A 15416-nucleotide genomic window follows, 5' to 3' on the forward strand; every position below is an offset into this window, starting at 1 on the left:
ATTTTTTTTCTCAATTTTGTCCCTTACTTTTGGACGTTCCTACTTTGAAAATAAATAATTGTTATAATTCTTTTTCTATACTTTGCAAATGATTCAAATTATTTTTCTATACTTTCCAAATGATTCAAATTATTATGGATGATAACGAATACCAGTTATCAAAATTAAGATTTGAATATCGCATACTGTTTACATTGTTTTTCTCAATTTTGTCCCTTACTTTTGGACGTTCCTACTTTGAAAATAAATAATTGTTATAATTCTTTTTCTATACTTTGCAAATGATTCAAATTATTTTTCTATACTTTCCAAATGATTCAAATTATTATGGATGATAACGAATACCAGTTATCAAAATTAAGATTTGAATATCGCATACTGTTTACATTGTTTTTCTCAATTTTGTCCCTTACTTTTGGACGTTCCTACTTTGAAAATAAATAATTGTTATAATTCTTTTTCTATACTTTGCAAATGATTCAAATTATTTTTCTATACTTTCCAAATGATTCAAATTATTATGGATGATAACGAATACCAGTTATCAAAATTAAGATTTGAATATCGCATACTGTTTAGATTGTTTTTCTCAATTTTGTCCCTTACTTTTGGACATTCCTACTTTGAAAATAAATAATTGTTATAATTCTTTTTCTATCCTTTGCAAATGATTCAAATTATTATGGATGATAACGAATACCAGTTATCAAAATTAAGATTTGAATATCGCATACTGTTTAGATTGTTTTTCTCAATTTTGTCCCTTACTTTTGGACGTTCCTACTTTGAAAATAAATAATTGTTATAATTCTTTTTCTATACTTTGCAAATGATTCAAATTATTTTTCTATACTTTCCAAATGATTCAAATTATTATGGATGATAACGAATACCAGTTATCAAAATTAAGATTTGAATATCGCATACTGTTTAGATTGTTTTTCTCAATTTTGTCCCTTACTTTTGGACGTTCCTACTTTGAAAATAAATAATTGTTATAATTCTTTTTCTATACTTTGCAAATGATTCAAATTATTTTTCTATACTTTCCAAATGATTCAAATTATTATGGATGATAACGAATACCAGTTATCAAAATTAAGATTTGAATATCGCATACTGTTTAGATTGTTTTTCTCAATTTTGTCCCTTACTTTTGGACGTTCCTACTTTGAAAATAAATAATTGTTATAATTCTTTTTCTATACTTTGCAAATGATTCAAATTATTTTTCTATACTTTCCAAATGATTCAAATTATTATGGATGATAACGAATACCAGTTATCAAAATTAAGATTTGAATATCGCATACTGTTTAGATTGTTTTTCTCAATTTTGTCCCTTACTTTTGGACGTTCCTACTTTGAAAATAAATAATTGTCATAATTCTTTTTCTATACTTTGCAAATGATTCAAATTATTTTTCTATACTTTCCAAATGATTGATATTATTATGGATGATAACGAATACCAGTTATCAAAATTAAGATTTGAATATCGCATACTGTTTACATTGTTTTTCTCTCAATTTTGTCCCTTACTTTTGGACGTTCCTACTTTGAAAATAAATAATTGTTATTATTCTTTTTCTATACTTTGCAAATGATTCAAATTATTTTTCTATACTTTCCAAATGATTCAAATTATTATGGATGATAACGAATACCAGTTGTCAAAATTAAGATTTGAATATCGAATACTGTTTACATTTTTTTCTCAGTTTTGTCCCTTACTTTTGGACGTTCCTACTTTGAAAATAAATAATTGTTATAATTCTTTTTCTATACTTTGCAAATGATTCAAATTATTTTTCTATACTTTCCAAATGATTCAAATTATTATGGATGATAACGAATACCAGTTGTCAAAATTAGGATTTGAATATCGCATACTGTTTACATTTTTTTTCTCAATTTTGTCCCTTACTTTTGGACGTTCCTACTTTGAAAATAAATAATTGTTATAATTCTTTTTCTATACTTTGCAAATGATTCAAATTATTTTTCTATACTTTCCAAATGATTCAAATTATTATGGATGATAACGAATACCAGTTATCAAAATTAAGATTTGAATATCGCATACTGTTTAGATTGTTTTTCTCAATTTTGTCCCTTACTTTTGGACGTTCCTACTTTGAAAATAAATAATTGTTATAATTCTTTTTCTATACTTTGCAAATGATTCAAATTATTTTTCTATACTTTCCAAATGATTCAAATTATTATGGATGATAACGAATACCAGTTATCAAAATTAAGATTTGAATATCGCATACTGTTTAGATTGTTTTTCTCAATTTTGTCCCTTACTTTTGGACGTTCCTACTTTGAAAATAAATAATTGTTATAATTCTTTTTCTATACTTTGCAAATGATTCAAATTATTTTTCTATACTTTCCAAATGATTCAAATTATTATGGATGATAACGAATACCAGTTATCAAAATTAAGATTTGAATATCGCATACTGTTTAGATTGTTTTTCTCAATTTTGTCCCTTACTTTTGGACGTTCCTACTTTGAAAATAAATAATTGTCATAATTCTTTTTCTATACTTTGCAAATGATTCAAATTATTTTTCTATACTTTCCAAATGATTGATATTATTATGGATGATAACGAATACCAGTTATCAAAATTAAGATTTGAATATCGCATACTGTTTACATTGTTTTTCTCTCAATTTTGTCCCTTACTTTTGGACGTTCCTACTTTGAAAATAAATAATTGTTATTATTCTTTTTCTATACTTTGCAAATGATTCAAATTATTTTTCTATACTTTCCAAATGATTCAAATTATTATGGATGATAACGAATACCAGTTGTCAAAATTAAGATTTGAATATCGAATACTGTTTACATTTTTTTCTCAGTTTTGTCCCTTACTTTTGGACGTTCCTACTTTGAAAATAAATAATTGTTATAATTCTTTTTCTATACTTTGCAAATGATTCAAATTATTTTTCTATACTTTCCAAATGATTCAAATTATTATGGATGATAACGAATACCAGTTGTCAAAATTAGGATTTGAATATCGCATACTGTTTACATTTTTTTTCTCAATTTTGTCCCTTACTTTTGGACGTTCCTACTTTGAAAATAAATAATTGTTATAATTCTTTTTCTATACTTTGCAAATGATTCAAATTATTTTTCTATACTTTCCAAATGATTCAAATTATTATGGATGATAACGAATACCAGTTGTCAAAATTAAGATTTGAATATCGCATACTGTTTACATTTTTTTTCTCAATTTTGTCCCTTACTTTTGGACGTTCCTATTTTGAAAATAAATAATTGTTATAATTCTTTTTCTATACTTTGCAAATGATTCATATTATTATGGATGATAACGAATACCCGTTGTCAAAATTAAGATTTGAATATCGAATACTGTTTACATTTTTTTTCTCAGTTTTGTCCCTTACTTTTGGACGTTCCTACTTTGAAAATAAATAATTGTTATAATTCTTTTTCTATACTTTGCAAATGATTCAAATTATTTTTCTATACTTTCCAAATGATTCAAATTATTATGGATGATAACGAATACCAGTTGTCAAAATTAGGATTTGAATATCGCATACTGTTTACATTTTTTTTCTCAATTTTGTCCCTTACTTTTGGACGTTCCTACTTTGAAAATAAATAATTGTTATAATTCTTTTTCTATACTTTGCAAATGATTCAAATTATTTTTCTATACTTTCCAAATGATTCAAATTATTATGGATGATAACGAATACCAGTTGTCAAAATTAAGATTTGAATATCGCATACTGTTTACATTTTTTTTCTCAATTTTGTCCCTTACTTTTGGACGTTCCTACTTTGAAAATAAATAATTGTTATAATTCTTTTTCTATACTTTGCAAATGATTCAAATTATTATGGATGATAACGAATACCAGTTATCAAAATTAAGATTTGAATATCGCATACTGTTTACATTGATTTTCTCTCAATTTTGTCCCTTACTTTTGGACGTTCCTACTTTGAAAATAAATAATTGTTATAATTCTTTTTCTATACTTTGCAAATGATTCAAATTATTTTTCTATACTTTCCAAATGATTCAAATTATTATGGATGATAACGAATACCAGTTGTCAAAATTAAGATTTGAATATCGCATACTGTTTACATTTTTTTTCTCAATTTTTTCCCTTACTTTTGGACGTTCCTACTTTGAAAATAAATAATTGTTATAATTCTTTTTCTATACTTTGCAAATGATTCAAATTATTATGGATGATAACGAATACTAGTTATCAAAATTAAGATTTGAATATTGCATACTGTTTACATTTTTTTTCTCAATTTTGTCCCTTACTTTTGGACGTTCCTACTTTGAAAATAAATAATTGTTATAATTCTTTTTCTATACTTTGCAAATGATTCAAATTATTTTTCTATACTTTCCAAATGATTCAAATTATTATGGATGATAACGAATACCAGTTATCAAAATTAAGATTTGAATATCGCATACTGTTTACATTGTTTTTCTAAATTTTGTCCCTTACTTTTGGACGTTCCTATTTTGAAAATAAATAATTGTTATAATTCTTTTTCTATACTTTGCAAATGATTCAAATTATTTTTCTATACTTTCCAAATGATTCAAATTATTATGGATGATAACGAATACCAGTTATCAAAATTAAGATTTGAATATCGCATACTGTTTACATTGTTTTTCTCAATTTTGTCCCTTACTTTTGGACGTTCGTATTTTGAAAATAAATAATTGTTATAATTCTTTTTCTATACTTTGCAAATGATTCAAATTATTTTTCTATACTTCCCAAATGATTCAAATTATTATGGATGATATCGAATACCAGTTATCAAAATTAAGATTTGAATATCGCATACTGTTTACATTGTTTTTCTCAATTTTGTCCCTTACTTTTGGACGTTCCTACTTTGAAAATAAATAATTGTTATAATTCTTTTTCTATACTTTGCAAATGATTCAAATTATTTTTCTATACTTTCCAAATGATTCAAATTATTATGGATGATAACGAATACCAGTTATCAAAATTAAGATTTGAATATCGCATACTGTTTACATTTTTTTTCTCAATTTTGTCCCTTACTTTTGGACGTTCCTACTTTGAAAATAAATAATTGTTATAATTCTTTTTCTATACTTTGCAAATGATTCAAATTATTTTTCTATACTTTCCAAATGATTCAAATTATTATGGATGATAACGAATACCAGTTGTCAAAATTAAGATTTGAATATCGCATACTGTTTACATTGTTTTTCTCAATTTTGTCCCTTACTTTTGGACGTTCCTACTTTGAAAATAAATAATTGTTATAATTCTTTTTCTAAACTTTGCAAATGATTCAAATTATTTTTCTATACTTTCCAAATGATTCAAATTATTATGGATGATAACGAATACCAGTTATCAAAATTAAGATTTGAATATCGCATACTGTTTACATTGTTTTTCTCAATTTTGTCCCTTACTTTTGGACGTTCCTATTTTGAAAATAAATAATTGTTATAATTCTTTTTCTATACTTTGCAAATGATTCAAATTATTTTTCTATACTTTCCAAATGATTCAAATTATTATGGATGATAACGAATACCAGTTATCAAAATTAAGATTTGAATATCGCATACTGTTTACATTGTTTTTCTCAATTTTGTCCCTTACTTTTGGACGTTCCTACTTTGAAAATAAATAATTGTTATAATTCTTTTTCTATACTTTGCAAATGATTCAAATTATTTTTCTATACTTTCCAAATGATTCAAATTATTATGGATGATAACGAATACCAGTTATCAAAATTAAGATTTGAATATCGCATACTGTTTACATTGTTTTTCTCAATTTTGTCCCTTACTTTTGGACGTTCCTATTTTGAAAATAAATAATTGTTATAATTCTTTTTCTATACTTATCAAATGATTCAAATTATTTTTCTATACTTTCCAAATGATTCAAATTATTATGGATGATAACGAATACCAGTTATCAAAATTAAGATTTGAATATCGCATACTGTTTACATTGTTTTTCTCAATTTTGTCCCTTACTTTTGGACGTTCGTATTTTGAAAATAAATAATTGTTATAATTCTTTTTCTATACTTTGCAAATGATTCAAATTATTTTTCTATACTTTCCAAATGATTCAAATTATTATGGATGATATCGAATACCAGTTATCAAAATTAAGATTTGAATATCGCATACTGTTTACATTGTTTTTCTCAATTTTGTCCCTTACTTTTGGACGTTCCTACTTTGAAAATAAATAATTGTTATAATTCTTTTTCTATACTTTGCAAATGATTCAAATTATTTTTCTATACTTTCCAAATGATTCAAATTATTATGGATGATAACGAATACCAGTTATCAAAATTAAGATTTGAATATCGCATACTGTTTACATTTTTTTTCTCAATTTTGTCCCTTACTTTTGGACGTTCGTATTTTGAAAATAAATAATTGTTATAATTCTTTTTCTATACTTTGCAAATGATTCAAATTATTTTTCTATACTTTCCAAATGATTCAAATTATTATGGATGATATCGAATACCAGTTATCAAAATTAAGATTTGAATATCGCATACTGTTTACATTGTTTTTCTCAATTTTGTCCCTTACTTTTGGACGTTCCTACTTTGAAAATAAATAATTGTTATAATTCTTTTTCTATACTTTGCAAATGATTCAAATTATTTTTCTATACTTTCCAAATGATTCAAATTATTATGGATGATAACGAATACCAGTTATCAAAATTAAGATTTGAATATCGCATACTGTTTACATTTTTTTTCTCAATTTTGTCCCTTACTTTTGGACGTTCCTATTTTGAAAATAAATAATTGTTATAATTCTTTTTCTATACTTTGCAAATGATTCAAATTATTTCTCTATACTTTCCAAATGATTCAAATTATTATGGATGATAACGAATACCAGTTATCAAAATTAAGATTTGAATATCGCATACTGTTTACATTGTTTTTCTCAATTTTGTCCCTTACTTTTGGACGTTCCTATTTTGAAAATAAATAATTGTTATAATTCTTTTTCTATACTTTGCAAATGATTCAAATTATTTTTCTATACTTTCCAAATGATTCAAATTATTATGGATGATAACGAATACCAGTTATCAAAATTAAGATTTGAATATCGCATACTGTTTACATTTTTTTTCTCAATTTTGTCCCTTACTTTTGGACGTTCCTACTTTGAAAATAAATAATTGTTATAATTCTTTTTCTATAATTTGCAAATGATTCAAATTATTTTTCTATACTTTCCAAATGATTCAAATTATTATGGATGATAACGAATACCAGTTATCAAAATTAAGATTTGAATATCGCATACTGTTTATATTTTTTTTCTCAATTTTGTCCCTTACTTTTGGACGTTCCTACTTTGAAAATAAATAATTGTTATAATTCTTTTTCTATAATTTGCAAATGATTCAAATTATTTTTCTATACTTTCCAAATGATTCAAATTATTATGGATGATAACGAATACCAGTTATCAAAATTAAGATTTGAATATCGCATACTGTTTACATTTTTTTTCTCAATTTTGTCCCTTACTTTTGGACGTTCCTACTTTGAAAATAAATAATTGTTATAATTCTTTTTCTATACTTTGCAAATGATTCAAATTATTTTTCTATACTTTCCAAATGATTCAAATTATTATGGATGATAACGAATACCAGTTATCAAAATTAAGATTTGAATATCGCATACTGTTTACATTTTTTTTCTCAATTTTGTCCCTTACTTTTGGACGTTCCTACTTTGAAAATAAATAATTGTTATAATTCTTTTTCTATACTTTGCAAATGATTCAAATTATTTTTCTATACTTTCCAAATGATTCAAATTATTATGGATGATAACGAATACCAGTTATCAAAATTAAGATTTGAATATCGCATACTGTTTACATTTTTTTTCTCAATTTTGTCCCTTACTTTTGGACGTTCCTACTTTGAAAATAAATAATTGTTATAATTCTTTTTCTATACTTTGCAAATGATCCAAATTATTTTTCTATACTTTCCAAATGATTCAAATTATTATGGATGATAACGAATACCAGTTATCAAAATTAAGATTTGAATATCGCATACTGTTTACATTGTTTTTCTAAATTTTGTCCCTTACTTCTGGACGTTCCTATTTTGAAAATAAATAATTGTTATAATTCTTTTTCTATACTTTCCAAATGATTCAAATTATTATGGATGATAACGAATACCAGTTATCAAAATTAAGATTTGAATATCGCATACTGTTTACATTGTTTTTCTCTCAATTTCGTCCCTTACTTTTGGACGTTCCTATTTGGAAAATAAATAATTGTTATAATTCTTTTTCTATCCTTTGCAAATGATTCAAATTATTATGGATGATAACGAATACCAGTTATCAAAATTAAGATTTGAATATCGCATACTGTTTACATTTTTTTTCTCAATTTTGTCCATTACTTTTGGACGTTCCTACTTTAAAAATAAATAATTGTTATAATTCTTTTTCTATACTTTGCAAATGATTCAAATTCTTTTTCTATACTTTCCAAATGATTCAAATTATTATGGATGATAACGAATACCAGTTGTCAAAATTAAGATTTGAATATCGCATACTGTTTACATTTTTTTTCTCAATTTTGTCCCTTACTTTTGGACGTTCCTATTTTGAAAATAAATAATTGTTATAATTCTTTTTCTATACTTTGCAAATGATTCAAATTATTTTTCTATACTTTCCAAATGATTCAAATTATGGATGATAACGAATACCAGTTATCAAAATTAAGATTTGAATATCGCATACTGTTTACATTTTTTTTCTCAATTTTGTCCCTTACTTTTGGACGTTCCTACTTTGAAAATAAGTAATTGTTATAATTCTTTTTCTATCCTTTGCAAATGATTCAAATTCTTTTTCTATACTTTCCAAATGATTCAAATTATTATGGATGATAACGAATACCAGTTATCAAAATTAAGATTTGAATATCGCATACTGTTTACATTTTTTTTCTCAATTTTGTCCCTTACTTTTGGACGTTCCTACTTTGAAAATAAATAATTGTTATAATTCTTTTTCTATACTTTGCAAATGATTCAAATTATTTTTCTATACTTTCCAAATGATTCAAATTATTATGGATGATAACGAATACCAGTTATCAAAATTAAGATTTGAATATCGCATACTGTTTACATTGTTTTTCTCAATTTTGTCCCTTACTTTTGGACGTTCCTACTTTGAAAATAAATAATTGTTATAATTCTTTTTCTATACTTTGCAAATGATTCAAATTATTTTTCTATACTTTCCAAATGATTCAAATTATTATGGATGATAACGAATACCAGTTATCAAAATTAAGATTTGAATATCGCATACTGTTTACATTGTTTTTCTAAATTTTGTCCCTTACTTTTGGACGTTCCTATTTTGAAAATAAATAATTGTTATAATTCTTTTTCTATACTTTCCAAATGATTCAAATTATTATGGATGATAACGAATACCAGTTATCAAAATTAAGATTGGAATATCGCATACTGTTTACATTGTTTTTCTCAATTTTGTCCCTTACTTTTGGACGTTCCTACTTTGAAAATAAATAATTGTTATAATTCTTTTTCTATACTTTGCAAATGATTCAAATTATTTTTCTATACTTTCCAAATGATTCAAATTATTATGGATGATAACGAATACCAGTTATCAAAATTAAGATTTGAATATCGCATACTGTTTACATTTTTTTTTTTCAATTTTGTCCCTTACTTTTGGACGTTCCTTCTTTGAAAATAAATAATTGTTATAATTCTTTTTCTATACTTTGCAAATGATTCAAATTATTTTTCTATACTTTCCAAATGATTCAAATTATTATGGATGATAACGAATACCAGTTATCAAAATTAAGATTTGAATATCGCATACTGTTTACATTGTTTTTCTCAATTTTGTCCCTTACTTTTGGACGTTCCTACTTTGAAAATAAATAATTAAATAATTAAAGGACCGTTTTAAGCCTACTATGCTTCACTTGTGAGGAAATTAAGGGAAGCTATCAAAATCAAGAGGCGGGGCAAGATCAGCAAAGGTACCCTCCTTCTGCAGAACAACGGTCCGGTCCACAACTCGCATGTCGCCAGATCAGAAGCATAGGCGTGTGGTTATGAAATCCTCCCCCATCCTCTCTACTCTCCTGACCTTGCACCCTATGACTTTCACCTCTTCCCAGCCATGAAGTTGTTTTTGAAAGGAAAGCATTTCCCGGATGATGCAGCCTTGATTTCTGAAGTCACGTCGTGGTTGGAGGACCAACCTGGGGTGTTCTACAAAAACGGTCTCCAGAGCTGCATCAAATGATGGAAGAAATGCATAACTCTGGGTGGTTCCTATGTAGAGAAAGATTAATAACTGTGCCAAGCTTCGTTGCTCTACTGCTAAGGGAAGTGGGTCAGGGGCATTAGTTATTGCAGCTCCTTGTACCTCATGTGTTAATGTGTCAAGACAGACTGTTTCCAAGACGACTGCAAGAAATAGGGCTCTTTAATCGAACCCCAGGGAAGAAACCACTTGTTAGTTCGAAGAATAAGAAGAGATTAGAGTTTGCAAGTCATTTGTAAACGTTGCATTTGCAAACATGACGAAATGTATGTTATTATGGATTGTAACGACTACCAGTTGTCAAAATTTCAGCTTTTCACATTTGTTATTTCTTAAAAATATTACGTTTTAAAATTTCGTCCCTTAGTTTTGGACGCTGCTGTATATTGTGATTAAATTCTTTGAAGTAAAAGATACAACTTTTAGACGGAAAAAAAAATGTTCTTTGATACTGTGAGAAATTCGCTCAATATATGTTACCGTGACATCAGTTGACATATATTCGGTTGTTTTTTAATAGTATTTTGTCTAGCTTATTATTTATAACACCTTTTCCCAAACTTACCATGCTAAAGAGAGTGTCGGGCGCCATTTTTAATTTTCCAATACATCGGTAAACACTGCATGTTTTTCGAGTTGAATAAACATGTTACATTGAATAAAAACACAAAAAATATATCCAGTTTGGTAGAAAAGTAACTTATCTTGCCTTTGATAACATTTATTTGTTATATATTTGTTTTTTTTGACAACTTTTTCGAATCTATGTGTACAGTAATACAAACTCTCAAAAGGATAACGTTAATATTTCAGTGTGTCACTGCGCCACGCATGCGCCACCGGATGTCGTAAATCGGAAAGTGGATTACATACATTGTTACAAGGACATTTGAGTTTTATAATTATACAGATATATATATATATATAATTTCAGGTTGCTATTTTTCCAAAAGTAGGTTAACCATTGAAATACAACGCGGTTAATACAGGAGTGCTCAATACGAGAGTAGAGCAAGTTACACTTTAAATTTGTCTTTACATAAGCAGTAATGAGTTGCTACACAGTCATGAGCATGTTTCAGTCTTCTAGAATTCAATAACTAGAGACCTCTTCAGGCAACAACGCTTACCTTCAAAAGCGGAATTCTTAATGAACTTAAGAATACCGGGGTTTGTTTTAATATACACGTAGATTCGAAAAAGTTGTCAAAAAAACAAATATATAACAAATAAATGTCATCAAAGGCAAGATAAGTTACTCTTCCACCTATCCGGATAATTTTTTTAGTGTTTTTATTTAATGTAACATGTTTATTCAGCTCGAAAAACATACAGTGTTTACCAACGTATTTTAAAAATACAAATGGCGACGGACTCTGTGTTGAACAGGGTAAGTTTGGGAAAATGTGTTAAAAATAAAAAAAAAACTATGCAAAATACTGTTAGGAACTCACTCAATATATGTTACCGTGACATAGGCTGACATATATTCTGTGGGCATTTTGTATAGTTTTTTAGTTTTAACTTATTTTACCAAACTTAACGAGTTCACCACAGAGTCCGACGCCATTAATATTTTTCGGGCCGAATAAACATGCTACAATAAATAAAAACACTAAAATAATTTGAGTCAAGATGCTGGCGAATCCTCCCCGAAGACAGGTATGTCGTTATATTCATATTAAATGTCTTGACACACATCAACCCACATCCAGAGATAAGACGAGTATGCCGTTAAAATAGACATTAACTAGACGGTCACGGGCCTGATAAAAAGAGTTAAACAAGACCCATAAGTAAGATATTGCTTGAAGCATCCAAAATTCTTGATAGAAAAAAAATACTTACAGCATCTTCATCATCCGGATAGGAAAACACATCATAATCCTGTAAAAACAAGGAACAGGTTTTTAATAAATTACATGAGTCATTTGATGAAGACCACTGGGTCAAACGAGCTGAAACAAAAGAAGCAGGAAATAAAGGAGCCACTTCTGAGGAACACAAGCCAAAATAGTTATAAAAAAATGTTGGTTCATTGTACCCCATTTAAACTAAAATAAAAATATGGTCATTTGGCGTGACCGCCTCTGGAAGCGGTGGAACTCTCCGAAACGCTGAGTAAGGCCAGGCAGCTATGCTGGTATTAACTGTTAAGCATGGGTTTGTATTACTGTACACATAGATTCGAAAAAGTTGTCAAAAAACAAATGTTATCAGAGGCAAGATAAGTTACTTTTCTACCAAACTGGATATATTTTTCGTGTTTTTATTCAATGTAATATGTTTATTCAGCTCGAAAACCATACAGTGTTTATCGATGTATTGGAACATTCAAGATGGCGTCTTATTCTCTCTTTAACACGGTAAGTGTGGGAAAAGATGTTATAAATAAAAAACCGGATAAAATACTGTTAAAAACTCGCTCAATACATGTTACCGTGACATAGGTTGATATATATTCGGCGGGTTTTTAATAGTATTTTGTATAGTTTTTTATTTATAACACCTTTTTCCATACTTACGGTGTTAAAGAGGGTGTGAGACGCCATCTTGAATTTTCGAATACATCGGTAAACACTGTATGTTTTTCGAGCTGAATAAATGTTACATTGAATAAAAACACGAAAAATATATCCAGTTTGGCAGAAAAGTAACTTATCTTGCCTTTGATAACATTTATTTGTTATATATTAGTTTTTTGACAACTTTTTCGAATCTGTGTACAGTAATAAAAACCCTTAAGCATTATTGGGTGCCCGGGCAGCGGCGTGTAACCTAGCTGAAGGGATTTTTTGTCTTTTTTTACAAAGTGGTACCACTTATCAAGGACCGGAAGGCACTCGGGGATAAGGGTTATTGTGTGTACAGTACGTTAATGTTGAGATTTGATAAAGTGTCTACTTTAGGGGGCGGTTCATCAAGAATTTGTTAACGTTGGACTTGAAGACATCCAAGTTGTAGTCAGGTGGGAAGCAGGCAGACGAAACAGAGTTCCACAGGCGTGCACTTCTGAGAAAGAAGCTTTGTTCATGGAATCTACGTTTTGGTTTTGGCACAGATAAAGACTGGGGGGAATTTTTGACAGTGATTTCAGCTAGACGGGTGTTTATCGTGAAAGATCGGCGAAAGAAGGGATGAATTTATTGTGGTTTTGTCATCACTTAACAAGACCCAGAAGCCACTCAGGGATAAGGGTTATTGCGTGTACAGTAATCAATGGGATAGTATCGTAGTAATCGTTAGTATTGGAGATTTGATAAAGTGCCTTACTTAAGGGGGCGGTTCATCAGGAATTTGTTTATGTTGAACTTGAAGACATCTAAGTTGTAGTCAGGTGGGAAACAGGCAGACGGAACAGAGTTCCACAGGCGTGCACTTCTAAGAAAGAGGCTTTGTTCATGGAATCTATGCTTTGGATTTGGCACGGATAAAGAGTGGGGAAAATTTTTGACAATGGTTTCAGCTAGACGGGTGTTTATCATGAAAGATTGGCGAAAGAAGGGATGAATTTATTGTGTTTTTGTAAAACAGTCATATACTTTTACTGTGTTATTTGAAAGCTGGAATGAAAACTATTAAATTAAATTATTTTTTTTATTATTATTATTAAATTTTTTTTTAATATAAATTTACGGAAACAACCTGAAATTATTCAAATTTTGGTACTTATGCAGTAATGCACTTATTGAACTAAAATAATAACGTTATTTAGAAAGCCATTCTTAACACGGGGAGAGGGAGGAGTGTTTTGTAACTGTTCTTTCACCTAACAATTAAAAAAAATAAATGGTCAGTTTTTACGACCTGCCTCAGCGTAGTATAAACACCCCAAAACCACCCCCCCATGTTAAGAACGGCTTTCGGAATAAACACCCTCCCATTAAGAACGGCTTTTGAGGTGGGGGGGGTTATTTCGAAAGCCGTTCTTAACATGGAGAGGTTGGGGTGTTTATAATATGCTGGGGAACGTCGTAAAATTGACCAAAAAATATATCGTAAAACTTTAATTTAACTTGAAAAAAAAAATAGCGTGGTTTAATAAGTGCATAAGCACCCAGATTTAATTAATTTAATTAAAGTACTGTGTTTGTTGTTGTTGTTGTTGTTGTTGTTTCATATTTAATTGAGTGTGTGAATGGAATTGAGTTGCAATCACCGATTCTCGGGGCGTGCAAGGCATCGGGACTACCCCAGAATGACGTGCTGATCGATGAATGGTCTAATGGTTTACCTAACCAACCCTTTCCTCGAAATATAAGCAAATGCCAAAAATCACAGACTGAGCTGGATCGGGAGAGAAGCGAATACTAACCAAAGAGATGGCCACCCTCTCTCGACCGCCGCCAATGTAGAGAACGGAGAATGAGATTCAGGAGTGTTTTTTTTTGTAATGAGATTGAACTGAACAATTGTACATATGTAACACACTTTGTAAATTTCGTTGAATTAATTGAGTAGATTAGAAACATCTGTGTTTGTCTTCTTTTGGTTTACATGAGAAGCTAATTATTTTCAGTGGACGCCAGCATATTAATGCTGCCAAGACTAAACTTGTTTCCTTCAATAATTACAAGAAACCTTCTCTACCACTAATAGCAATGGCCAATGACTCTTTGTCTGAAAGTACATCTTTTAAACTCCTTGGCCTAACGTTCACAGGAAAGATGAGTTGGAACAATTACATTGAGAACATTGCCAGGGTCGCTGCGAAGAAGGTGGGCGGTATTTATTTGCTCCCCCACCGAGCAAATTAGGCACAAGGCCGATTTTTAATGTGAGGAGTGAAGGGAAATGGGGACCAACTCCCCAGGGAGTAGGGGAGCTGGATAGTGACAATTGGTATGAAGGGTTGCCCCTACATTGACCAAGGTCTTATCTGTGGGGTCGCCCCCACATAAGGTCTTTGCTTGCAATATCTGCCGGAACAGATACTGCACTTTGATTTTGGCCC

At 28.8% G+C, this 15416-nt stretch overlaps 1 protein-coding gene across 2 annotated transcripts in view; it reads right to left on the reverse strand.

Annotated features, from left to right (window-relative positions):
• The window catches only part of LOC145271411 (uncharacterized), a 681202-nt gene that overhangs the window by 504901 nt on the left and 160885 nt on the right, over positions 1-15416 (reverse strand). For both annotated transcript variants that reach the window (XM_080126945.1, XM_080126944.1), the window contains exon 3: positions 12311-12349. In XM_080126945.1, the coding sequence (XP_079983071.1) occupies positions 12311-12349 (39 nt within the window). The remainder of the gene's footprint in view (positions 1-12310; positions 12350-15416) is intronic.

This window comes from Euprymna scolopes, chromosome 46 (genome assembly GCF_053919585.1).
Source record: "Euprymna scolopes isolate OS-2025 chromosome 46, ASM5391958v1, whole genome shotgun sequence".
In the NCBI taxonomy this organism is placed as follows: Eukaryota; Metazoa; Mollusca; class Cephalopoda; order Sepiida; family Sepiolidae; genus Euprymna; species Euprymna scolopes.